This window comes from Calypte anna, chromosome 15, assembly GCF_003957555.1.
Source record: "Calypte anna isolate BGI_N300 chromosome 15, bCalAnn1_v1.p, whole genome shotgun sequence".
Classification (NCBI taxonomy): Eukaryota; Metazoa; Chordata; class Aves; order Apodiformes; family Trochilidae; genus Calypte; species Calypte anna.
The window spans coordinates 10,015,041-10,042,472 of record NC_044261.1 but is presented as its reverse complement, the minus strand read 5'-3'; the positions used below and the strand labels follow the sequence as shown (position 1 = coordinate 10,042,472).

The window sequence follows — 27,432 nt, the reverse complement described above, 5'->3', positions numbered from 1 at the left end:
GTTTTAGGTACAAACTCCTTCATTTTTAGATCCTTTTATGGTGTCTCTGTGTACATTCTGAAGGCTGGATCAAAACTTCCCCTCTGGGCTGTCAGACAGGCAGCTGCTGAGCACCGAGCCCCATCTCCAGACCTTTGGGAAATCTGGGATTTGGATTAACCCTTTGAATCCTCTGTTATACCGGCAAGACCTATAGGCGCTGACCTATAGAGCCGGTGTGCATCGTGGTCCCGTTACTGTCGGCTGAGCACCAGGCGCTCCGGTGGGCCCGTGCGGGTCCCGGGGTCACAGCGGAGGCACCTTCTGCGGGGCAGGTGTGTTCCCCCTCGGGGCAGGGGTGCTCGCCTTCTCTGCTCTGCCCTGGGAAGCACCAACCTCCCTCCAGGGAGATGGAGGAGCCTCGGGGGTCCGGCCTTTCCTCCTCCTACCCGCCGCCTCTGGGACGCCGCCCCCGCCCTCCCCGTCCGCGCCGCCGCCGGGGGCGATGCTCCCGCGGCTCAGACCCGCTGCCGCGCCGGGGGGCTCAGGCCCCGCCGTCCCCCTCCCCGCCGGGCCCGGGGCGGCCGGGCCCTGCCCGCACGCCGCCTCCCGCATAACCCCCCCCCTCCGGCAGCGCCGCTTCGGCTGCCGGCCCCAGCGGGGGGAGGCCCCGGCTCACCTGGAGAGGTGGAGGCGGCGCGGGGGGAGCCCCGGTGGGGGAACGGTGCCCGTCAGCCCCCACCGGAGCGCCCCTTCCGCGGCCTTTGTCTGCGCTGTCACATGGGCCGCGGTGCGGGATTTAAGCGGGTCTCCGCAGGACATGCCGTGAGCGGCGCGCCGCAGCCCTGCCCGCAGCGGCAGCGCTCCGCCCGGCCGGGGATGCGGCTCTAGCGGCTTCGCGATGAGCGGCTCCTCCATGGCGAAGAGCGAGTCCCGCACTTCGCTGCTGAAGGCGGCGGGGAGCCGGAGGGCGGCGGGCGCCCAGCCCCAGCCCCGCGGCAGCCGCGCCCGGGACGGCAGAGGACAAGGCGGGCAGGCGGGGAGTGAGCAGAGCCAGGAGCTGCTCCCCGGGGAGCCCAGTGCCCGCAGGCCGCTTTGCCACCCGGGCGCCCGGGAGGACGGAGCGAGGGGCGCGGGGAAGCTGTCACATGGACGGGGGGAGAGCCAGCCGGAGTCGGGGGAAGGAGGTCCAAGGAGAGGCAGCGGCAAGGAACCGGCACGGACATCCCGACATCACCAGCACCTCCCGCCGCACGCCAGCCACAGTCACCCCCAGGACCAGCATCTGCTCTCAGACAGGGATGGGGAGGAGGCAGAGGAGGACTTTTTCTTCAGTCACAGGCAGAGGTCCAGCAGAGAGTCTCTGAAGCTCTCGGAAAGCGCTTCACCTCTGTCCAAATCCAGCAGCAAGTACTCCACCAAGTCCAGCGGCAGCGATCGGTCTGTAGAAGCGGACCCCCTCTTCCACCAGCTGCACCCCATGCTCAGCTCGGTCTTTGGCCAGGTAAGGGGCAAACAGCCTCTCGACCCCCTCCTCTCTCTCCTTCCCCCCGCGCCCCCTCCTCCTGTCGCTCCTGGACCTTGGGCTCCTCGTTCCAGAGCCCTCGCAGCTATAAACGCACAGTTTCCTGGCCGCCCCTGCCCAACTTCTCCCGGCGCTGCGGCACCTCCGCTGCGGGGCCGGCCCCCAGGGGGACTCTGCGGCGGGTCGGGGGCGCGGGTCGGGGCCGCCCGCAGCCCCTGGCCACCCTCCCGCCCCTCCGGGCAGTGCTGTCGGTGGTGCTGGCGGGGGAAGCGCCGGTGCTTTCCCTGCCGCCGGGGGAAGTTACGGCTCTGCCTGCTGAGGGTGAGAGGCAGAGAAACAGATTTTAAAAATGTATTCACTTATCAGATTCCATCTCTCTGGCTCCCCGCCTTGCTTTGCTGTATTTGTTTACATCTCCTTATGGTACGTTTCTGTACAATCAGCATATGAATCATTTCTGATGGCAGAAGCCGTCAGGAGAAGGTAGTGGGGAAAACGACCAAAAAAAAAAAAAAAATCCTGACCCAATTCTGAAGCCTTCCCAGTCACTATGTTAGGATGGAACAGATGCTTTCAGTGTTTGCAATCTCTTTTGGTACAAAGCTGTCGCTTTTAACTGCTTCTGGCAGTGAAATTATCCAACAGGGCCATCCTCTAAAAATGAAAAGGCAGAGGGACATGGGTCAAAATTTTCTTTTAGAGCCATTAAGGGATGTTACTGGGAGATGTAATCTCCAGGAAGATTAATGTGACTGAAATCTCCCAGATGCACAATTACAGGTATAAGCCAGCTGAGTTCCAACCCTGGAAGTGATCAGTTAAACCAGAAATATGATTTTGGTGGGGTGTTGCCAGGTCTTTTTTTTTTTTTTTTTTTTTTTTTTTTTGTCTTTTTTTTTTTTTTTTTTTTCTTTTTCCAGCAGGTTCAGGGGGCTTTGTAGGGTGCCCATTCAAATTAAGATTATGGAGAGAATGAGAAGAATTTATGTAACTGGGTGGAAGGAGGTGATGCACTCGTACATGTTTAATTTGGTGTCAGGAAGTACTGTCTACTTCTGTTCATATTGTCTTCTCCAGAGAAAAGTCAAAGCACATCTGTTCTCCTCAACAAATCTGATTCCTCACTGACAGTCTGTTATTTATGAATGTTACACTTGTGTTTAACTCAGAACGAGTATTCCCCTCCCTGTGCCTGTGGTATGCCAGAAGTGTAGATTAAAATTCTGTAGTAGCAATAAGCAAGGGCCTGGTGAGTGGCTTGGTGCTCAGCTGGGTTACAAAAATCAACATTTCATCACCATGCTCAGAAATCTATGGGCTCATATCTGGTTTGTGATGTACTTATGATGTCACTTTCTGAGGAAAGTGAAGACGTATCTGAGAAAAGATTTTAAGTCTAAGGTACTGTACGTCCCCAAAGTGTCAGAAATACAAACAGGTCTGTGCCAGGGCTCCCACTCACAGAAACCTTTCTGGTTTTGAACCAAATCCTTACCCCAATTGTATCTTTATTTTACCTGATCTGCTGCTTGCATTCCGGTGTTGTAAGACACTTCTGAAAGCCTTAAACATAATAAAATTTAACTGTGCTATTGAACAATGCCTCTTACAGAAAAGACACAGGTACAAGTTTAATTTTCATCTTTTCACTGGGTACTTTGCACCAGTGCTTATAAACAAACGTCAGCATCTTTCTTTTAGCATAATATTATTTATTCCCATTTCTCTCTGTATTCATCTCTCATATGCTTTTTTTGAAGTAACTGTGAGAGAATGATCATATAGTGGAGATTTTGGGACTGGCTTGTAGGGCCGTATAGGGGATTTGTGTATACAGAATGGGCAACTGTGATGTCAGATTCACAGCTGGTTACAAGAAGAGAGATGTGAATATTTTTTGTAGTGATATAAACATTTTGGGGTGAATAAAGGCCCAATGATAAGAACTGTGGAAATTCTGTCATGGAACTGAATTATGAAGATTTTCATTTTGTGAGTGAGGAAACAAATGCTCAGCATTGTGTAAAAATGTGAGTGATATTTTGAGACAAATGAGGACTATACACCTGCAGGAGAGCAGTTTGCACCTGGGCTGAGGCAGGGTCATAGGCATAGAAGTGTCCAGGATTCAGTGCAAGGCTGTGCACTCAGTGCCATGGTCTAGCAACTGCTCTGGTGGGTCAAGGGTTGGACTAGATGATCTCTGAGGTCCCTTCCAACCCGGCTAATTCTATGATTCTATGATTCTATGATTCTGTGGGTGCTGTAACACCAGTCTGCTCCACGCTGTAATTAGAAGAGAGCAACAGCTCGGCAGACAATTTTATTTAATACAAGAACTTCTCTCCAGCCCACACAGCCCACTGTGAAACAGTTAAAACAGTAATTTTGCAGTACATAGAAAGAGAGGAGCACAGTGATGCAGAACCGCAGCAGCACTGTGCTGTGGTCCAGCACCAGTATATCTTATCCCAGCTCCACAGATGTGGAACATCCTCACCCTGTTGTTCCACAGTGGTGCAGTGATGTGGTCACAAATGCAGAGACTACAGTGGTACAATCAGATAGGCAGAAAAGATTGCAGGGATGACTTCACAGAGGATGTCATTATTGCAGTAACAGCAAAAAGGAGCAGCCCAGGACTACAGGGTTGTATCTGAAGGAGACAGATTTGTAGCTGTGCAGAAAAAAAAAGACACAGTGAAGGCAGAAGTGCTGTGTTTATATAACCAACACAGCAATATAGTGCACCGTGGGTGTGTACACTAAGAGAATGCTAAGATACTGCCAGGATACAGGATGCAGTGCTATTTTATTAATTTAGCTTATACTCTATCAGTGCAGTGATGTTCTGATACTACAAAGCAATAATACTCTTTTAAGGCATTTTAGCATTTTGTAATTGAGTGGTACATGAATTAGGAAATGTAGGGTAGTGTAATGATATGTCAGTATAAGCCAGGATGTCATCTTAGTCTAATGACATGTTTGCACACTGGATCAGCAAGGCAGCTGCACAAGAGCGCTCTGCTGTGGAGTTTGTGCCGGGTGAGCGTGCAGAGCCGCACAGCACCCGGTGCCTGGAGAGCACAGCACTGGCAATGCAGTGGTGTGGTAATGCAATCCTGTGGCAGAACAGAGATGTGATACTGGTGCCATGTGGTAGGAGTTTGGCAGTGCACGGGTGTGATAACTGTGTAGTGTTGTAACCTGACGGAAGAGCTTATCACTCTAATAATGTAGTAATACAATATTCCAGGTGGGAGCTATTCTATACAGCAGTGATTACCTATGGTGGGATGTTAGCTGCGGGCTGCACTGATCTCAGAGCTCTGTCCTGTTGTACCAGAAGTCAGTGAGTGAGGTGCTACCACCATGCCGCAGTTTGGGAAGCACGGCTGTGAGTGAGCACAAGGGCAACACCACAGGCTTACCTGGTGACAGAAGTGCAGTGAAAATTCTGGCTGGTTATACTCTTCCTGTGACAGTGGGGCAGCAGTGTTTTCAGTGTCCCTGCAGCAGCGGTGGCTCAGTGCACAGTGCAAGTGCAGTGACTCACAGGTGTACCTGGCAAGAGATGTGTGTGTGATAATGCAGCCAAGTGGGAAAGTGTCGAGAGAAGGGAGAGTGGGGAGGATGTTTGGCTTCATTTTGGTTTGGTAGCAGGATAACGTTGGAGTGGCCAAATGGTAAAGGAGTGTGGTGATGCACCTCATCAAAACAGAATAGCATGACAGTCCTACAGTGCCTGTAGTGTGCCTAGAGGACAGTTCATCACCAGTGCAGTATCGAGCAGTCGCGCGTCTGTAACAGCAGAGGAGCAGCAATCCCTCAGCAGCTGGGATGGCAATGAGGTGGCAGCCTGGCAGCAGGACACAGCTTATTAATGTGACAACAGCAGCAACGGCAGCACAGAGAGCGGGACAGCAGGGACCACAATGCCACAGTTTTGTGGCATCAGGGTTCCTGGGGCAGAGGTGATGCAGCAGCAGCACCTATGGTGCAGCAGCAGCTTGGCACCAGGCTCACAGCACGGCTCTGTATGGGTACTGCAGCACAGAAACGTGCCCATCCTCGTCGCATTATTCCTCCTGTGCCACAGCCTTAGCCTAGCTGGTGTATTTAAGAAGAGCTTTTTCCGGGCCTTTGCTATGCAATATTAATTTGCAAACGATCCTGCCATGTGAGACCTGACCGTTTTCAGAGCCGTTTAGCTTTCACACCCTGCCTGACTGTTAAATTTTTCAGTGAAGTGATTCCCCAACAGTTTTCTGTCAATTGCCTCTGGTAGCATGGGGATCAGAGGGGACAAACAATGCTGTAGGGAATCATTAAACATGTACAGGCTTCTTCTGCTAGCACTGTGGCCAAAGGGGCTTTTGTATCTCTATTTGTACAGGGAGTTAAAAGCCTCTCCTATCTGTATCCTTCTCTTCTTTCTGCTTTAGTGTCATCATACACATAACCATTAAAATAGGGAAGGAATCTTCCTGCATTTCCTATATAATTTTCCTTTTCTTGTCCTGTTCCATTTTCCCTTACTTATAGCTTTAGTTCTTCCTAACAGTTCTTCTTAACAGTTCTACTGAGTGGACTTCATAGCAAATCAGGGTAACAGAAGTGGCCCCATTTTGGGGCAGTATGTGAGGGAAGCAGGTGTCAAGAACCAGTGGGAGTGGGTATGAAAAATGTACCTTGTCCAGTCTCTCACCCTTCTGGTCTCCTCAGCTGTAGGATGTCCTTGTTTCTTCCAGCGAAGCTTCAGCTGACACTAACAGGAGTTTTGCCCAAGAGCAGTCATTGCATCAGCACCATGCTTGGAGCTCTGCCAGTGGAGAGCTGGGCTGAGGGAGAGTGGCTAATGGCTCAGTAATGGCAGTTTTCAGTTGCCCTCGTGTATTCCTGAGAACTTTCAGGTGTTGTCTGGTGGGCTGGCAAGGGTCAAAGTCAGGATTTGTACTGCGCTGTAGGGCAGGTGACACAGCGGCGTGTCAGGGCTCCTGGAAAACTGAGGACAAGGCTCTAGCAGCTACTCGTTTACCATGTTAAATCAGCACAGTAACCGGGGTGAAAGGGCTGCCTGCTTCTGGCTCAGAGGTGACCAGCCACCGTAGTGACACTGATCCCGTTGCGTGGTTCTAGCTGGCTGGTGCCAGATGTGGGTGCACAGGCTGGGAGGGAAAAAGATAGAAGAAACACCGTCTCCTCCCCCGGCTTTTTCTCCTCTTTTCTTACAGCGCCTCCGAAGGCTTGTTGCGGCCCCAGAAAGGGGTCCTCAAAGGGCGCGGAGCGGGAACGGTGTCCCGGGGGCCGCAGGGGCCACTCCTGCAGCCGGTGGTACCCCCCGAGCTGCTGAGGCTGGGGCGGCCGTTCGCACCCCTTCCCTCCGCCGCGGGGCTCCCCGGGACAGCGGGGCGGTACGGGCTGGTCCTGCTGCCCCTCGGGGTTCCCCGGGACAGCGGGGCGGTACGGGCTGGTCCGGCTGCCCCCCGGGGCTCCCCAGGACAGCGAGGCGGTACGGGCTGGTCCGGCTGCCCCTCGGAGCCCCCCAGGACAGCGGGGCGGTCCGGGCTGGTCCGGCTGCCCCCTCGGCCCCGTCCCGCCGCGCTCGCAGCCCCGGGGCGCTCCCTGCCGATCCCACCCCTCCCGTCGCCCCGGGCCGTCCGGTGAGTGTGTCCGGTGAGTGTATCGTAGCCGTCCCCGTGGTGTAAGTCGGTCTGTGCTTCCCGCTGATGGCCAGGTGTGTATTTGCAGGGGTCAGGGTATCAGCGTGGGGCTCACCCAGCCGCCATCCCCGCATGCGTTGGCACAGCCCATGTCCATGCATGTAGCTTGGCATAAAGAGCCTTTGGTTAAAGTCTTGTCTGTAGACACACAACCTGTATGCCTGCAGCCCCTGCTGAATGTTCTGCGTGGCTATGCAAACACCTCTGAACATGTGTATGCATTTCTGTGTTTGAAACAATTGTCCTATATGTACATCCCTGCCTGCTGACACCTGCCATAACTTCCAAGATATGTCTTGTGTTTTCTATATGTAAGAGATGCAGAAAAATATTGTTCCACTTGAGCACATCCACTCAGCTTCCCTCTTGCTTAGCTTGGAGAAAAATTTATCACCTTTATTGCTTGTAAAGAGCTTGAGGGATGGCAGCCAGACATACAGGATCACTGAGGGGCTATGCATAAGCTTTCTGCCTGCAGTGGGTCTACCAGCAAGCATTAATCTTGGTCAGTGATTTCCTTTTTAAACAAATCAGTTTTAGAAGGATATGGAAAGACATGAAAATAAAACCAAGCTAAAAGAACATTTATTAAACATTCCATTCATGAAATATACAGCAGCATGATTTGCTGCACTGAAATACACAAGCCTTCTGGTTACATTCAGCTTATCTTTTGAGAGAACAAAATCTTTCAATAAATAATTAATCATCATTTAAATGAATACACTGTACCTTTCATCATCTTATACTGCCTTCATTTTTGTTTCATGCGATATTGGGTTTGAACAAAGTCTCAGGGAGTTTAGTTTTAGATGTAGTGGCTGGGCAGCAGGTTTATCAGCTGAATTAGCTGTGGTTTGCTGTAGCACTGCAGCTTCAGTAACTGTTTTTCCCCGATGAGCCCATGAGTGGTATTGATTTCCAATAACAAGCAGCTACATGGTGTACATCCAGTAAAAGACGCCAAGCTAACTTTGGGCTTCCTTTCAATTATCCTCTGACATTCCTGTGACCTTAGAGAGGAACAGCAGTGTCCATGAACTTGAGCAATTCTCCAATTTCAATCAAATGCCTGCTTAGAAATTACGACAGTTATCATAGCTTATAGGGTGATATTTAGGTTTTCAGTAGTTTCCTGTACCCTCGTAAGACCATGAACTCAGTATTATCTATGAATGAAGGCATTAGTGATATCCTAATACTTCTTCTACCCATTCTTCCATTGGAGTACTTTGCACCATGCAACCATCTTTGGAAAGAATATATAGCATTGCTTCATCCCACACAGATGAAATAAATTCTCTGCTTTTGGAAGGCAACCGTGTAACGTTGTGAGGCATCATGTCACAACAGCTGAAGGCAGGAAGTAGAAACCCGTCAGCAATCCCCCTGCCTTCTGCTGAAATAATGCTAAAAGGATTTAAGTAGTTTGTGACCAGCTGTGTCGAGATATAGCCAGAGATCTCGTACTGGCAAAGGCTGTTGGATCCTTCTAAAGGTGTTGTCAGATCCTTACTCAGTATAGGAGTGAGGCAGACCTGGGTTCTCTGGTGATGTATGTCATGTAGTGCTGCAGGGTTGGTTTGGAGTATTTGGTATGGACTGGTTCTCAGACCTCTGCTCACCTAAATAATGAGCCACAGTTACTGTAGCACCTCTCTGTGCCAGCCAAATATTGCTCTCCTGTCTCTTTTACTTTGAAAGAGGTGAAGGAGCTAAACCAGAATTAGCTGCTTTTGCATCAGTCCCAGACGGACAGAGAGTGATTCACAATTCTCTCCCCCCTGAGCAAAGGGAAGGGACCATGTAACATTTATTTTAAACAATCTTTGTACCATGTATACATGGCAAATTGTCACAGCAGTTTCTGGGCTGTCAAGCTGGTATTTGTCTTTTTGTAGACCACTGAGGATCTTGAAAGCAGAAAATAACCACAACACATTGTGCTCTGGCCAACACATCTTCTGCACAAGGACTTGAAAGTTGGTCTCAATATGTGGACCAGATCTGCATGGAAGGTGTCAGGAGATGGCACATTACCATCTCTTTTCATCAGAGGCAGAATAAAGCTAGCTAATTAGAGGCAAAGCTGTTCTAAACAGAAGTTGACAGTCCAGGTTTTGTTACCTCGGGAGGGATGGAAATATCCTTGGACTTTTTAATAACCTTTCTGTTGTTTGTGATTGAATATGATCCAATTGCTCTAATGGAGGAGAATATTATGCACAGCATGAGTCAGCAACACTTTCTTCCTGGAACAGCTGACAGCCAAGACAGTTCCCAAACTCTCTGCAGAAATATTTCTTCCCCCAGAGAAGGATCTGGACTGCATCCACCAATACCTGCTGGTGCCTCCCCTTGAGATGGACCTGTACTTGTCTGACTGGAATATGGAACCATCCAAGGTTCATTCGAGGTCAGAAGACACAACTTGATGTAAATCAAAAGGGCTCAGGACCCAGAAGAAGAGAGGGAAGCCAGTTGCAGAAGTTCAGAGTACCAGTGCATGTTCCAGCTATCCAGAGCTTTGAAGCAAGGCCCTCCACAGCACTGACAGTGGGAAGATGGTAACAAGATCAAATGCTCAGGCTCATCTGGGGTTATCCAGTAAACAAGACTGGGTTGTTTCTTGTACACTGCAGATCTCCAGCCACCAGATAAAGTGTGCTTGATTTGAAAGCTGCTAATCAATACGTGCACTCTTCACTCTGTGAAAGGAAAAAATAGACCAAAAATTCTTGCCCTGTTAGGATAAATTAATTAAGGTGGCATGTTTTAAAATGCTAACTCTTCAAAGGATGCAGGGGGGCTCTTGGCTAAAACCATCAGTGAAAAGATGCTACAAATGATAATTCCCAGCTTTACTATATACTGCTGTCAGAGATTAACCCTCGTACTTACTGACATTGCTGGGTTGCAGTGTTTGTGTCCTGTTGAGAACAACCCTCTGATACAATGGTTCAGCAGTTGAAAGACCACCCACGGAAACAGGCCTGGCACCTGAAGTACAGTCTGCCTGTACAGTCTGCCTGTACAGTCTGCCTGTACAAACACATACTTCCACTGGGAATTTCTGTCAAGAAAACTACTGTCTTACAAGCATTCCCAAATGTTGGATTGACTTTTGTTCTATCTGTTGTGGCTCTTGGGTATCTGCTGCCACTGGATAAAGCTTTTGGCAGCTACCAAGTGATTAGCTATGGTGAGATCCAACGTTTTCCTATGAAATGCTCGCTTCTGCCAAAGGTGCCAGCACGAAGCACAGCACTTTTGCTTTTTAAAGAATCCAGACATTTTAAACTACCTAAATGACTCCCTGTTCACTGCCAAGTCACCCAGCCAGCTCTGTGCTCAGGGCAGTCAGTGTGCCAAACGCTTGTTTCCCGTGAGCTGAGACCTCACTGTGTGCCCAAACCACATCAGCTGATGTCTCTGCTGTCCACCTTGCACTCAGGAGAGAGGAAGGGAGGTGGCAAAAGCTGCATTTTGCAAAGTTCCTACCGATTTTAAGAAAGTTTACAACAGAGCCCCAGACCTTAAAAGAACAGTGTGATTGCCACAAAGAACAGTGTGGGAAAACCAGTATACATGCATGTGCAGCCCTCCCACATGCACACTGACTACCCCAGATATAGGCATACCCACAGATCAGCACCTACACACAAATGTTTTTGACACACTTATTCTCAGCATCCTGTTCTCTTACAGCAGCCTCAGTTGGAGGCAGGGAGAAAATATGTTCCTTCTAACCTAATCTTCTAATGACCTTTCTGCCAACTACCTTCCTATCTCTAAGCTCCTGTGGTGGTGATGGGGGCAGTACCCCAAGGTAGAGAGTGATTTTCCTGCTCAGAGGTCAGCAGGGTCGGTCTGCTACATTGTGATGTGCTGCTCAGTTGTTCCTAAGGGATTCAAGGTAAAAAAGTAGATAAGAAAATTGTTTATGATTGTGTGTCTTGGACCCCTTGCAGCTCTGCCAGAGTTCTTGCAGAGTTGAAGGACTGTGTATTGCAAACCTTGTGCAAGTGTGCTCCCATCACCACTTTCCTTCCTGGATTGTGAACTCCCTGCCAAATCTGGCAGCAGATTTCAGCTCTGCCCTGCGTGTTTCCTATAGCCTGCATCTGCAGGAAAGAAAAGCAGGAGAGCAAGTGTGTCAGGGTGCCTCAGTGGCTGGCTCCAGATGCTGTGGGACAAGCTAATATTTAGTGTCACCATCTCTGAAAGACTTTTAGAGCTCTGTAAGGCACACTCAAAGGCTGTCTTCCACAGCTGTCCTGTGGCAGTCTGAGAGCTGTGTTGGATTCTTCTGGCAGGAGATGCCTGACTCCCTTGCTCTGCTCCCTGTCTCTGGGAGATGCAGGAGATGGGCACTTCTCACTTACAGGGCATTTCTGGGCTGTGCACTGCCTGTCAAGGGAAGATGCATCAGCAGCAGGGAGATGATTCTCTCTCCTCTCTGCTCTGGAATTGGAGTCGTTTGTCTGGGGAAGGAGCCCAGGTGCCTTTCTCACCGTGTGACAGCTTCTGCTCAAGGGAGACAAGGCACTTTGTCAACAAACAAGGAACCTGGGGAATGACTGCAGCTGACAGAGGATGTTATTAATGACTGGCACTTCTGGTAGATCAGCCTCCCATTAGCTGCTTTAAGAGAAGAAAGAGAAATAGAGCTAAAGATGGCAGCCTTGATAGGAGCTGGGAGTGTCAGCATCCTCCAGCAAAGTCCCCTGCTGCAAGGCCCAGGGCTGACACAGCCCCCAGGAGTGACTGTGTATTTTCTAAGCGTCAGAATCTTTACACTGAAAGCAGGAGACAGGCCCAGGGTTCTGCTTCCCAGCCCACTATGGTGGGCTCTGCTATAGAGATCTTCCAGACCAGAGTTTCCCTATCCTTCCCTATCCTTCTCTCAGTCAGCCCTGAGTACAAACAGTGTGTGTCTGCCACTGTAGCTTCTTGCTTCAGAGGGCCTCTGGACCTTTGTGCATCTCCTTCCCAGGCAACGAAGTGAAGAAGACATTGAAGGGATCAGAGAGGAAGCTATTCCACTGCTTTCAGTCTGGGAAGTGGTTAGTACAAGGAAGAACAAGAAACACCATCCTTCTTGGCTGTGCACTTCTGGCTGCAACTGCAACTGGAGAAGCTGTTGGCTCTTGTGGTTGGAATCCTAAACTCATCTCCTCAAGCGGAAGAAGCCTCTGTTGATTCACTTTACAATCATACTTGATTTGCCACAGCACCAATAGGGTGGAAGCAGAGAAGTCCCTTCTTTGTTCTGACATTTCTAGTTCATCCTTCTCTGATCTCCAGCCCTAGAGCTGCCAGAAGTGAGTCCTTGGCTCCTGCTCAGAAACCATGTGGTCCAAGTACTCAGCCCATGGGTTAGGTCTTTGAAGAGCTTTTTGTTTGGAACCTCACTCACAAGAAAAGTTGTGAAACCTTTCAGCTGAACACCTGAGTATCTTGCCAACCTGCTGCATAGGCAAGGTGTAGGATCAGTGTCATCTTGGTCTTCATGGTTCTTGATGGCCTTAGTTCTTCATGCCATGGCTTCTTATCACTGTGGAGGTGCAGCTGGCATGGCTTTGTAGGTAAGGGTGCATTCACTGTCCTGTTCAGATGCTGTTTGCCTGGGTGTGATGGTGAGGTTTTATTGCAATTTAAATCTCTTTCCAGACTGAATGCTCTTACAGTCAGCCTGAGGTCAGAGGAAGATGTATTGAGGACTCACCCCTTTTCTTTCAGAGATTATTCTGTTACTACAACAGACCTAAAGTATAAAGTTTAGAGCTGGCTTTAGGTTGAGGAGCCTCTTAATTATCCCGGGACTTGGGTGCTGGATGGATGTGGAATGGTTGGATCTGATGTCCAAATTCTTTGTTTCACATTAGCTAACCTGGGGCACTTTGGATGTAGGATTCAGGTGTGAGGCCACATTTGGCAGGCTTGTGCAGGTAAACCATCAGTTGATTTCTACTTACAGAAAGCTGGGAAAATTTCATTGCAAGACTGGCTCAAGGTCTCTCCCTTGTGGTTAAAAATTACTGTCCTGAGGCTCAGTGTTGTGGGTTCCCTGGACCGCTGGCTGCCTCCAGGCTTGCTTCCACTGTAGCAGGAAAAGAATAGGGGACTTCTAGGTCTGCTGGTATTTAGAAGATGAAACACATTCCACGCAGATAAATGGTCCATTTCTGCTCCAAAACAAGCTCTGGACTCTGCCTTCAGGCTCCTAAGTGGATTGCCTTCTGGCCAGCCTAGCTCTCTGCTGATTGAAAAGCCTAGAGGAGTTAGAAGGGGGGTGGGTAGGGATGCAATATTCAGAGGCTGTGTGGACCCAAACTAGCTGGATTCTCTGAACTCATCACTGAAATCACTTCTTGCGGTGCCTCTCTGTTTTAATTCTCCCTGAATCAGCCCTCTCCCGTGAGTGAAACAATCTTGCCTGCAGATTGAGGGGGGTGGGAGGGATTTGAACATTAATCTGATGTAGATTATACATCCGCCTCCCTCTCTCTCCCCTTCTCACTCTCTCTCCCTCTCTCTCCCTCTCTTTCTGTCTCTTTCTCTCCCCTCCCTCTCCTTCCTGCTTCATCTCTTCAAGAAAGTGAACATAAAGTAAAAACACGGAGAGAGAGGCAGAGAGAGAGAAAAAGCTCCCTGAAGAGGGAAGCCCCAGCAGCCAGTAGCTGTTTGGATTTGCCTGGCGCTGCCTTTCTTGCTTTGCTCCCAAGGAATACCTTTAATGGGATCAATTGCTTCAGTTCCTTTATAACCAAGTTCACCGGAAAGGCAGACTCAACATATTATGGGCAACTGTGTGAAGTCTCCACTGAGAAACCTCTCAAAAAAGGTATGTTCCCTGACTCAAAGTGCGCTGTGCATTTCCAGTCCTGCTTCTTGGGAGGGGTGACGCCGTGAGCAGATGGGAATGGGAGGTGGGAGAAACACAGAGATGTGTATGAAGGTCTCAGCTCTCTTCACCAGACTTTTTTTGTACGAGCTGCTCATGCGAGTGCAGCTGTTCGAGCCTGGGATGCTGGGTGCCACAGCATGTGTGTAAATAAACGTGTGTGGATGCATGCACAAGAGTAGTTTTGCATCCTGCTCTGTGTGTCTGTGTCTGTGTCTGTGTGTACAGCTGGGTTCGTGCAAACTTGTGCTTGTTGATGTGCACAGCATGCTGGCACACACGCTGTCACACGCAATGTGTGAGCATATGAGTGAGTTTGTGTGTGCCTGTGCTTCAGTTGAGAGTTATTGTCATGACTGTCATGACAATGTGTCATGACATGACCTGCAGGTCATGTGTCATTTTTTTAGTGACATGTATCCATGTTCACAGGAATGGGGGTGTGTCTGCACATGTTCTGTTGGCAGGTAATGATGTGCACACCTAATGAGCCTACCTGAGCTACTTGTGTGTCCTTAGCTCTTTATGTCTCAACATTCACATGCTGAGGTGTGTGAGCAAGTGTGCAGTGTTGGTTGGGAGTGCGTAGGGAGGGAATCCATGTGCATCACACACATCTCCCAGTTTGTGTCATGCTGTGTGTACCTGCTAGTTAGTGGATGTCCCTGTACAAGTTGTCTGTAAAGAAAGATGTGTGTATTTTTATATATCCTTCCTTGTGCATGCACACATCTAGTTTTGTTGTGTTTGGTACAGAAGCATGGTTTTCTCGGTGATCTGTTTGTCCATGTCTCTGTGAGTGGATACACTGGACCCTGGCTGTGTGTTTGTGCATCATGTCACACATCTGCACAGTCCATGTGTCTACATGCTTGGGCCCAGCTGGACTTCATCTGCAAGCTGCCCTGTGTATCTGTTAGGCTGCAACCTGCAGTCTGCTTTGTGCTGAGGTTTTACGTTGTTCCCAGGACAAATCACATTCAGGAACAATTCTGCTGTTAGTGACTATGTTGAAATGGGAATGACGTGCCCTAGAAATATTTTCTGTTTGACTGAAGAAGGTCTTGCATCACTGTGTACCTGTCAACCTCATGGTTTGCACTTAGCAGCTCTGCAAATCTAATACCTCAGCAAAAAGCTATGCAATGCACTCCTCATAAATTAAAAAGTTGCACTAAACATCCAAAGTATTGCAATGAGGAACTACCTCTGTGGAAACCTTGCTGACAGTGAAATGCCACTGTCATCAGGATGTTGCACCCAGGAGACCTTGCCACCCAGGAAAGCTCCTCTGGCAGAGAGCTGTTGGGGAGAGGACCTCCCTAGCAGGGAGTTTCTTCTGGTCACAGTTGTGCTTAGAAACACAGTTCTCTTCTTATCTCAGCTGCTGTAAACAAAGCCAGTAATGGCACAAAGCTGTTGCAGAGGAGCTGGGACACACAAGGAGCAAATCCATCACCTATCAGTTAGGCAGTGCTGAGACCAGTCCCCAGGTCAGGGTGACCTTCAAGGAGAGCAGAAGTAGATGAAGTTTCCCCAAATGTCGCACAGATGAAAAATCAACGTCAGTGCCTGTAGGTTACCTCCAACTTGCAATAAAAGGAGCTGGCTGCAGCTGTGCTCAAAATGATCAAGGCAATTGCAATTAAAGTCTGACGTGTGGCCAGGCTGATTGAGTCAAAATGGATTCAAGAAGTTATAAACTCTGTGTCATCAGTCTTCTAGGTAATTTATACTTTCATTCCTAAAAGCTGCTTTGAATGATGCATTTTGTTCCTAGTTAGAAGCCCTGGGATGGCAGGACAAAAAAGAGAAAGCTGCAAAGCTGAATTAGAGAATTTCTCAGACATCACTCCAGCAAGCCATGAATTAAGGCCTTGGGCACTTATCCTGACAGGCCCTGGGGCTCTGCTGTTCTTTTGATCATGACACACGTGATTATAGTGGAGATTTTGCAGATCATTCTAAACATTGCTCAACTTTACTTGGCTGGTTTATGATCCTAGTCTGTTTTCTCAGATGTTTACCTTGGGCAACTCCTTTTTCTGAAATGGTAAAGAGAAGGGACTATACAAAAAAATGTATGTGAACACTGCTTTTGGGTGACAGATGGATATCTTGAATACCTGATTTCAACCCAAAATATGTGTGTTGCTCCCAGGCACTGAGTGGCTCAGTCTGGGACTGGCTGCCATAGGGGTCCCTTGCTCGTTCTGCTGGCAATGCTCAGTCTTTGTCTCCAGTGTCTGTTGTTGGCAGTTCCACTTCTCTGCTGTCACAGAGTCCCTCAGAGTCTCCCAGCCACCCTGGCTGCCTTTCCCTGCTCTGGGAGGCATTGCTGTTGGGATGAAGAGGCCCCTCTGGGCTTGCTGCTTTGCTAAGTCCCTCTGACACGCAGACAGGAAGATGAGGTGAGCCCTGTTGTGCTTCTGCTGTGTGGAAAGGGAAATCTTTGGCATCCAGGTCCCTTGCTTTGCCACCCTTCAGCATCACTACAGATGTCTATAAACCAGCCCTGTCTCTCCCTTTGAACAGCCAGCTGGTCTCACACAGCCAAGGGTCAGCATCAGCCAGGAAGGGTAGTAAGTAGCCTGCTGCCCAGGGGAGGGACACTGAGCTCCACAGTCCTTGTCCTTGCATTTTCTTTGTTTGCACACTGCCATTTTCCCTGTATCAAGCAGCTGACGTTCCTGTGCTCTGTACCCCTAGCACAGCTCCCTTTCTGACTCCGCTGGGATGCAGGAGGAACGTGGTGGAGGGACCTTGTGGGGTTACTTGCAGGAGAGACCTTGAGGAGTGCTGGGAAAGTGAATACTGAATGCCAGAAATCCTTCCTGCAACAGCAGAGTCGGGCAGGGATCCCCCCTTGGGACATGCACCTTGTTGTTCTGGCACTGCATCAGCTTGTCTGGTTAGGATCCTTGGTGGCTCTCGGCAACTGTTTCATCAAGCTGGCAATCTTTATTCACACAGGAAAATATTGGGGTGGTATTGCTCTGTGTCTTGGTGTAACCTCTTGACTGGAAGGGTCAGCAAATAAATATTAGGGGCTGTGGGGCCTTTGATTTTTTATATGGCTTCACTGGAATTAAACACAGAACTGATGTAGGCTCTTTTAAGTGATTCCTATTATGTGATATATTGAACTGAAAAATGTGCCAGGAAATAAATCCAATAATTTTGAAAATACATTGCATTGATATCATGAAGCTGTGCAGTTCAACACAGGTACCTTGACATTTAGCTAAGCCAGTAATATGCCAATTGTGGATGGATGTTTGTCTTTCAGATTTTTAAGAACAAGTATCCTATGTGTCAGATTTAATCAGAGACAGATTTCTTCCTCATCCATGACTGCAACAAAAATAATTTTCTGCTTCATCATTTCCTTTCTCCATGGCTTGCTTTTTGAGTGGTTTTTGTTTTGGTGCTTGATATTCACATGACATTATACCTGAGCAGATTGGTGTAAGACTATGTAAAAAAATGTGAACTACAAACCATGTGCACAATTTAATTGCACATGGCAGACACAGCAAGTAGATAAAATACACTCTGTGTGAATGGGGCATGTGTGTGTATCTGGTCTTTTATCCTGGAAAAGCACCTCAGGATTTAATTAAAGGGTTAATAAAGACAATGACAATTGACAGACTTCTCTGATCACCCCTGGGAACACCGTCTGTAAAAGTAGAATCATTCCTGAAGAGGAATCTGATGTATGATTAATGTTTATTCTATAAAATTAAGGGTCCTGTGGGTTGTGCTGGCTTTTTATAGCTGCATGGGAATATCAGGATAAGAGTTTTCTTGCAGAGCCAGGGAAAGGCATTTCTATAAAAGGAAAGCAGTGCCTCCTTATAAAATCCAGTGCTGGATTCTGTTCTGGACCCCTAGTTTAGCAGGACGTGTACACTTAGGAAAATGTGCAAATGAAAATGGACAAAAATGTGATCCTGTGATTATGCCTGTGATCTCTGCTTTGGGACTGTCAGTGATTAGAAGAGGCCAGTTCAGTAACTGCCTGAGACCCTGAGGATGTAACTAATTAGAAGTGGCATGGGGAGTGTGAGCCTGCAGTTGGCAGAGCCATCTAATGCTGCAAACAGCCTTCTAATAATATTACAAAGCGTGTGGTGCTGCGTTGCTGAAATGTAACTTGGAGCCTAACCTAACACAGTGGTTTCGTGCAGACTCTGTCTCATCCCCTGGGGATGCCCGGGCCACATAGCTCTGCCAGCAGCTTCACCCTGGGCACAGGCTGACACCTCTGCTGCTGGGACAGGCTGTGCTCCTCCTTTGCAGCTCACTGAAGGCTGATAGTGGGAGCCTGGCCCTTTGGGCTGCGTCTGGGTGGATGTGAGCAGTGCTGAGAGTTTGATGTCACTTCAAAGTGAAATTTTCCTGGTTGGTTGTACTTTTATCAGCCTTTGAAAGTGAACTCCTGGACTTACTGCTTTTGTACAAATCCTAATAGGCCGGTGGGGGGGACACAGCGTGGAGCAGATGAAGGAAATTTAGCAATAATGTCTCTGCGATGCGGTTCAGTGAAACTGCAGAGGAATGGCTGGGTGAGATGGGGAGGTAACATCCTCTGTTGTGTTGTTTGCTTGCTGCTCTTTGGCTGGGAAGATCCGCCATGAGGAGAAGACGTGCTATAAGGCTGTCCAGACGAGTGAAGAGGGGTCGTCGGCTTGCGAGTACCAGGGTCCACTCATGGTGCTGGCCCAGAACTGCGCCGTCATGCACAACCTGCTGGGGCCAGCATGCATCTTCCTGAGGAAGGGCTTCGCAGAAAACAGGCAGCCTGTACGTAAGTTACACCCAGCTGGGTGAGACACGCACCAAGCCACGTGGGCATGAGCTGGGGATGCGGAGCTGCCCCCGTGCTCCAGCTCTGTGGAGCTCTGGAATCCCCAGCCCTGAGTCTCGAGCATCCCGGCTCCAGCTCCAAGTGCAAATGCAATCGTAGGCAAATGTCTAACCCAAAGGGTGTGCAGAGATACCCCCGTGCTCAACCACTAAGAAAGGAGGGTTCTGAAAATGCAGCTATGGAAGATAGATCCAAACCTACACTCAATCAGGTGGACTCAGGAGCAGGACTTAGGACTTCAGGATTTACAAAATAATTTGGACTCAGGAGGAGTCCAGTGTTCAAAGATGTTATTTTAGCAAGACATCCACATCTCGTTCCCAGTTGCTCAGATAAGCGTTTAAGGCCTAAATAGGCACTTAAATGCAAATCAGGGCATCCATATTGGGAACAAGCTGTCCCACAGAGGTGCCCATATTTGATACTGTTCCTGTCAGCTCAGTGAGAACACTAATACCAGCAGAAATAAACATTCATCTGCCTCCTCACAGATACCCAAATGCAATCCTTTATACGCTGTTGTACACAGCCTGACACTGCAGCAATCCCAGCCAAATAAACCAAAGAATATCAGTCTGTCCTCGTATTTGCAAATAGAGTCAGACTACCAAATGCTATTGCCCATACACAGACAGAGGGAAATAGCAAAAGCATCTATCTGTTCAGTCACACCTATTTGTGCTTTCATACACATCTAATGTATGCATTTATATACAAACAATAACATTATGTGTTAAATATACTTAAATATGCACAATCTTGCATCTTTACAAGAAGCAAAACATACTTTTGCACATAAACATTAGAGTCCTACAATAACACTATCTACAGCTGTAGGAAACACCTCAATCTGTATTTCTGAAACCTCTTCTTCAACCAACAACCCCAAAAAGAGTAATTATTTGTCATTAAGGATCAAAGGGCTTTTTTTCTTTCTAATCTTCAGGCACTAAGTGATCAAATGTTCCTTCTGTTGTTTCAGTAAAATACAGCACATAACATTCTCACACAAGCACACTTTGGCATGCAAAGAGCTACCTGTCACAGAAGATAGGTCCAACTCATTAGTGGAAGGCTCACAGCTGGACAGGTGCCATCCTGTTGAGGCCCTGGAAACTCATAGGGCCTTCAGAAATCTCCAAAATAGGATTAGTGATGTCTCTAACTACCCTGATGTAGAATAAAAGTATCTCATACAAAGCTTTACTTTTACTGACTCTCTAGACCAACAGGATTTATTGTGCATAGAACAGAAATAAAGGAGGGTAAGACCATTATGTATAATGGGCTCTCTGAGGGTCATCTCTGCTCATATCTAGGAGCTAAACCCTGAACAGTTTTATTCCTCTTTCCATATGTTCTCAAAAAGCTTCAGAGTGATTCAGCGCATTTCTTCCCAAGCAATTTTCCTCCTTTTATAATTTTAAGGGATCTTCTTCCAAACTGAAACCAGAAAACCTCTTCCTGACGTTAGCTATCGCTTGAGTCAGATTTTTGGAGGGACATAAGCCCTCACCCTCTTTTTGCATTCACAGTCTCTGGCTCTCTGCTGGTAGAATCTGCATGTGCAAAGATGTGCTCAGAGCCCTGCAAACACAAGTGCCTTGGTGTGCAATAATATTAGAGCCAGTGCTGAAGGCCCCATCTCTGACATGTGTCAGTCATGTCAGCTGCAACACGGTCTTCAGTGAGTGAGGAGGAGGATGGTCTTGTGAGGACTGCACTGGAGGAAGGTCTGGGTCCTACCCCAGCCACTCTGACAAGGCAGCAGTGACCATGTGTGAGTCAGGGCACCCTTTGCACCGCTGCCATGCCCAGCTGCTGCCAGCAGTGTCTCCTGGGGTCAGTATTGGTGAACTCTGGTGCACAGAGTGTTGGTACTGACCATGGGAGGAGTTCATCTGTTCTTTCATCTAAGGCAGGAGGGAAATGTTGCCTCCTGCATCCAGGCTGAGGAGTTTGAATTGGTTTGTTACTTGGTGTTGATGAAAGCGGAACAAATGGGATGACATGTTTGACAATACCAGGTCTGTGAAGGATGAAACAGCAGTGACAGCGTGCTCCAGCAGTTCCATCCAGCACAGAGATGCCTCTGGGAAGGTTATGAGTGGCAAGCTGGTCATTTTTCTGGCACAGCCCACTTGCACAGACGTAAAACAGTGTGTGTCCTAGTTTGCTATGCACTCTGACCAGCCACCATTGGTTTCCAGAGGATCCTGTTGTTAAATTACAAAGGATCATCTTTTCAAAGTGATCAAGGGCACCGTCTGCAGGGACATGTGGTGAGGCTGGAGGGCACCTGGAACACAAGGAGAAACTCCCCATGGTTAAGAGGAAAAACCAAGAGTGAGACAACAAAAGAGATCACGTTTCTGTGTTTCCAAATTTTCAAATGTTTTGGATTTGCCTGGGAGACATGAGAGGAATCAGAAAGGGAATTTAAACCAGAAAGCAGTGCGTTTCCATGCTTATCTCATCTTCCTGGTGCAGTGTTGGAGTTTTCCTTTACTCTTTTATATCCTCTCCTTCTTCTGAGAAACTCAGATTGGATGTTTGAAGTTGCCGTGTTTCCTGAACATGGTGAATCCTTGTCCTATTTGGTTTGTACATTACCTTGATGATGTATTTGTTTTGTGTCTGCCTTCATACCTGGTTTGTACAAATGGTTGTACTTGGAGTTGAGGCTGGGGGGGAAGAGGGAAGTTCGACCTTTTTGTGTGGCCTGACTGCAGGAGATGGCACTGGGATGTTGGCTGTAAGAGAGCTCGTGGCTGTGTCTGTCCTGCCAGAAAGCAGGGATCAAGCAGCGATCCAAGCAGATGATGGTATAGACCTGCTGGTTCCAGGGACTGCTTCCAGCTGTTTTGATCTGGCTGTGCCAGTGGGAGCTGCAGTAGGAAGTATAATTAGAGCTCTAGAGGAGATTGTAACTGCTGCAGGACCAGTGTCTGCTCCAGGACTTGGTGCAGGGGAATAATGTCGGAGCTTCATGAAGGTCATAGTAAAATCAGGTGGGCTGGCCACACGTATGGCTGTGCTGGCCCAGATCTCTTCAGTTTTGGAGAAGCATCTCTCATCCCCCTGTCCAGCAGATGAGATAGAGAGGGGCTTCCACAGGGAAGAGTGCAGGCTAGCACCTGTCCCTCTTGGGAAGGAGAGAGCTTAGAAGCTTTGCTAGGTAGATGGTATTAAACATGTCATCACCTTCTTGTTTCTTCTCTCACCTTCTGACTTGTCCTAGAACTGTTTGCACCAACAACTGCTGTTCTGAAACTTATGTTTGTGGCAGGCTTTAACACAGTATGTTTTCTTCTTGCAGGACAGAGAACTACGTCCAGAGGAAATTGAAGGTAAGGCTTGTCACTCCTTCTGTGTCACCTTTCTTCCTTCCCACTGAAAATTTACCAGCTGGCCCTTCCAGTCTGGCATTGTCCTGGTTTTAGAGGACCATGGTATAAAATAATTTGGGGCAAATCAAGGGAGACAAAATAATGGAATACTTTGTGACAACTCCAGCAGAAAGAAAGAATATGTAAAACTGCAAGAGTGCTGACTGTGAAGGAATCTACATTCATTTCAGCCTCTTCAGGGTGGGAGAATAAGTAATGGGGTGTAAGCTGGTCAGGGAGCTGCTGCCCATCCCAGCTCCCACAGAATGTTGTACAGGATGATAAAATACTGTGGCTCCAGGGGAGCTGTTTTACATGCTAATCCCTAAGACTAGTGCTATATACTATAATGCAGGGGTAAAAGCTGGGAACACTTACTGCTTCCAGATTCTTTAGGGAGTGCAGTTCAGAAGCACTTAGTTCATGGCACTGGTAGACTAAGCAAACTTTCCTGTAAGGAATGGGTCAGCAATGCTGCTGTGTTAAGCAGAGCTTAATGTTGCTCCAGTTATTGCCTCTTTGCAATGAGATCTGCTGGGAAAATAGAGTATCTTAAGGAGTCTGGCCTTAAAAAGTGCTGCTGATTCTGGGTAGGTTTCTTGGAAAAGGTATTTCAATCTGGCACTGACAATATTGTTCTTTTTTTGCATCTACTCCCACAGAATTAAGAGAAGCCTTTAAGGAGTTTGATAAAGACAAGGATGGGTTTATTAACTGCAGGGACCTGGGGAACTGCATGCGAACTATGGGGTACATGCCTACAGAGATGGAACTAATAGAGCTCTCCCAGCAGATCAACATGAACTGTGAGTAATGTGCAGCTAGTTGTACCTCTTTGTTGCTGCTGCTCCCTGCATCACTGCCTCAGTCTCCTGCTTACTCTTTTCCTTCGTTATTTGTTGTGGGTTATTTTCTTCTCTTTTCTGTTCTCGTTTTCACTCCATAACATCTGTTCCTTTGTGGTCCCTAGCAGTTGATACCTGTGTTTCTTGCTTATCAGATGAATAGACTGTGTGCACTGTGCTGTATGGGAACAGTGTGTGGAAGGGTTGTCCTTTGTGCTTAAGTTGTCAGGTATAAAAACTGCCCTTGATGTGGGCAGTTAGACATCAGTGCACCAGCTGTGGGTGTTGTCCTATTGAAGCTGCTGTTGGATGGTGTCAGACTGAAGAGCAGTCCTGGGAAGGTGAAGATGCTTTGGTCAGAGTGGGTGATGGATGGGCTGTTCCCTCTGCAGTGGGTGTTCATGGATCTGCTGTGTGCCTGGGGATGGGCTGGGAGTGAGCTGTGCTGGCAGTGTCAGATGAAGGCATCTGCTAAAGTCATGGAAATATATGACAAAAGCATCTGACTGACTGTAACTGTCTTTGCCCCCCATGTTTTCTACCATCATTTTTTGTCTGTGGCAGTGTGGGGCATTACCCTCAGCCAGGTAGGAAATATCATATTTAGTACATGTTATTTCTGACACACGACAATGTAAAAAGGACAAGTTACTTGGTCAAGGGAAGGAAAACAGCTGTGACACATGCAGCCAGTCATGCACAGGAGCAACTGATAACCCCGGCACACAAGTGCTTAGGAGTTGGAGTGTTACTGCCAGCTTTTAGACAGGGGACAAACAAGAAAAAGGACTAATGCAATGAATAAATAGTTGGACATACATTAGTCACAGCTAGTAGAGCAAAACTCTGCCACTACTGCAGGGCACTGCCCAGGCCATGCAGGAACATCATAATGTGTCCTTGCCATACCTTTTGGCACAGGTGCAGCAGAGGGTTGCTATAACCACTAGAAAGATCAGGCTTCTGATAGGCAGTACGTGATGCCATGAAGATGTGACAGTCCATGGCAGCCTAGGATGGAATAGCTTGGGCTCATTCCACCTAGCCCATGATCCAGAAAATAAAGACAGTGTAAAGCTACCTCTGTTTTTCATCCCACTGTCCTGCACCTTCTGTGCTTTGCTTCCTGGAAACAAAGCCCTCTCTGGGGCACACAGAAGTGCAACATGTGTGCTCATCTTAGCTAACATATGGAGTTCTTACACATGATCTTTCATCTTGTCCCAAGTGGGTGGCCATGTGGATTTTGAAGATTTTGTTGAGCTGATGGGACCAAAGCTGCTAGCAGAAACTGCAGACATGATTGGTGTCAAAGAGCTCCGTGATGCCTTCAGAGAGGTGAGTGCTCCCTACCATGTGCCCTTCCAAAAGGTGAGCAACAAGAGACAGGAAGGATAGAAGCCCCAGAGGGGAAGAGAGAGGAGGAGAGAGAGCAGCACAGTGGAAGACAGAGAAATAAACCAAGCAAGGCACAAAACAAGGGAGGAGCAGAGAAAGTCACTAAGATAAAGAAACTCTTGAGGCAAAGAAGAGGAAAACAGATGCAGACACAGCAGTTACAAGGGGTTTCTGAGGAGAAAAGACAGACTGGATCCAAAAAGGAGGGAGACAAAAGGCTTGCAGGAAAAATAGGACACTCAGGAGTGAGACAATACAAAATCCAACCCAGAGAGAGATCCATTTCCATTAACTGCATTTCCCCTGCTGGTATTCTTCATGTACTTGCAGTTTGACACCAATGGTGATGGGGAGATCAGCACCAGTGAGCTGCGAGAAGCCATGAAAAAGCTTCTAGGGCAGCAGGTGGGGCACCGGGATATTGAAGAGATCATCCGGGACGTGGACCTGAACGGAGATGGGCGTGTTGATTTTGAAGGTGAGAAGGGATGAACCCTCCCTGTCCATCTGCTCTGGTATGAGTCAGAGTTTTGGCTTAGAGGTGGAAGCAGAAGCGAAGATTTGCATGCTTGGGGCCCAGGTATCTGAAGTATGGAGAAAAAAGCAAACAAGAAATGTTTTTTTTTCTAACTAGTCAGCTGAGGAAAATGGAGAGCATTGGCCCACACAGGAAATGTCTCAACTGAAGTGTTCATTTGTCTGTCATCTCTTGCTGCATCTCAGTTTCCGTTGGGTTTCCCATAACTCTATCTTAGTAAGAGATATGTCCTGTCACAGAGAAGCAGAACATATTATGCCATACTATGCCAGCCTCCTGTTTTGGGGGCATTTTCCTTTCTACTAAATCCATTGCAAGAGCTGTGAGAAGTCTGGATTGGTTTGGAGAGTGCATTGCACCTTCCATTTTCTCTGGCACACCTTGTTATTGAGGTTTATAGAGAATTGGTTTCTGTGGCTTTTTGCCAGAATATGGTCATGAGCCAGATGTGCTTCCAAGGACTGCAAATATCTCATCTAGAGATGTCACATTAAATCCTAGAGATAATTAATTTCTTCTTCCACTTTTCATGCCAGAAGGACTTGGAAAAATAAGAGTGGTTAGGCTACTCTCCTAGCCATTAGCCATGACAGAAGCAATATTAATAAAGCTCAGAGTTTCTGGCAAAGGAAGTAGTGGATATCAGCTGGCTAAGTGGATATAAGAGCTGAAAGGTGTGAGAGCATCACAGAAAACTGCTTGTTTTCCTAGTGCAAATCCAGACATACCTTTGCAGTAAGGGTGAAGCACGGGAACAATGGAATTAAATTAAAATAGACATAATTTTTTTGGCTCCGAGGCATTCTGGAGTCTCCTATATGACAAGGAGCCTCAGTCCTCAAGATTACTGAAGCTTCTGAGGGCTTTGAAATGGTACAAGTGCCTGGTAACTGCAATTGTTCTAATGCACTGGCTGATTACATGACAGTAGCTCTCCATGTTTTCCACAACTAAATTATGTTAGACAGATAAAATACATGAAATGCTATCCCAGTATCATTTTCTCTGTCAGCTACTGCTTTAGTTGTCAAAGGACAGCTTCATCAATGACAAAGGAGAAGTCAAAGGGGTAATTTCCACTGCCCTCCTCTTTGCAGTTATTAGTTCCTTGGCAATTCACGTGCAGAATGAAAACACATTTGTATTTGATGGCATTTACACTCAATTTGAGCAGTTGTAATTGACTTCATAAGCTGCAGAGTGCTGAGGAAATAGATCCAGGGAATCCTTGCAGTTAACTTGTGTCTTTATAAACAAGAAGTCCATCCAAGTAAACTCTTCTGTACAAAAATGCTGGTTATCTACCAGCACACTAGTGCTCTCTCACACTGCAGTCTCTGTGAAAGGGCAAGCTTCCTAAGAAACCACACTGTATTCAGCTGTATCATTTCACAAGGAGTTTCTTGTGCAAAGAAGACTGTACACTGAAAGGACTCCGAGGCAATTAAATGACCTGCTAGTGGGGTCATATCACCATATCTAATTCCAGGATTAAAGCTCATTTTGTGTGAGCTCTCCAGTGCCAGTCATGGAGCAGCCTAGATCTGCTGGCAGTGTTTGGACTCCTGGTTTCAACCTGGCTGCATGCTGTCTCCCGGGAATGAGAGCTGGGTTGGGAACCATGGATGCCTTCTGCTTCAGGGCTCTCTTTTCTTGTTGGTTGCAGAGTTTGTTCGCATGATGTCCCGTTGAAAACAATTCTCAGCTAAAGAAGAATCAGCACCTTAGAGAGGGCAAAAGAGGACCTAGGTGGAGCATCTAGCCCCGATGTTCCCACATGAAGGTTTATCGGCTGGCTGCAACTGGGACATTACAATATGACCTGCTGCTCCTCCCTCATGGTGGTCCCCTTGCCCCTCCACCCTTTCACACTGTGAAAGACTTACAACTTCCTACAACTGGAACCATTCCTTGGAGTTGTTTGCAGGAAACTGCAGAGCCAGGACTTGCCATGATGCTTTCATGGGATATTTGCAACTTTAAACTCCTCCTCCCCAGCTTTATTCTCCCACCAGATGCTGCAAAGCAAAGACAGGAAAAATCCTCTTGACTTGGTGGATGAGAGCAAAGCCATTGGGACTGGTGGCAGCCTCAGGGCGTGCTCTGCACTTTGATTTCCCTTGGTGAACTGTGTCTGTGTTTGCTGTCTGTGTGTGTGTGTCTATCTGTGTGGAGTTATTTATGCCTCCTCAGCACATATTCGCATCTCCTGTGGTTATGTTTACCAAGAGTAAATTCAAATACATGTCTTG

General features: G+C 47.8%; 1 protein-coding gene across 3 annotated transcripts; it reads left to right on the top strand.

The window, feature by feature from the left end:
- The first annotated feature begins 880 nt into the window (after window positions 1-880).
- On the top strand, window positions 881-27,432 carry CABP1 (calcium binding protein 1). 3 transcript variants are annotated; one of them, XM_008502808.2, is made up of 7 exons: window positions 881-1,483; window positions 18,770-18,946; window positions 22,330-22,360; window positions 23,062-23,205; window positions 24,473-24,582; window positions 24,973-25,120; window positions 26,847-27,432. In XM_008502808.2, the coding sequence occupies exons 1-7, from the start codon at window positions 881-883 to the stop codon at window positions 26,870-26,872; spliced, it is 1,239 nt and encodes a 412-aa protein (XP_008501030.2). In that variant the 3' UTR covers window positions 26,873-27,432. The 3 variants fall into 3 exon arrangements, with proteins under 3 accessions (XP_008501030.2, XP_008501031.1, XP_030316392.1); XM_030460532.1 differs by lacking the exon at window positions 881-1,483 and adding an exon at window positions 14,033-14,077; XM_008502809.2 differs by lacking the exons at window positions 881-1,483; window positions 18,770-18,946 and adding an exon at window positions 13,793-14,077.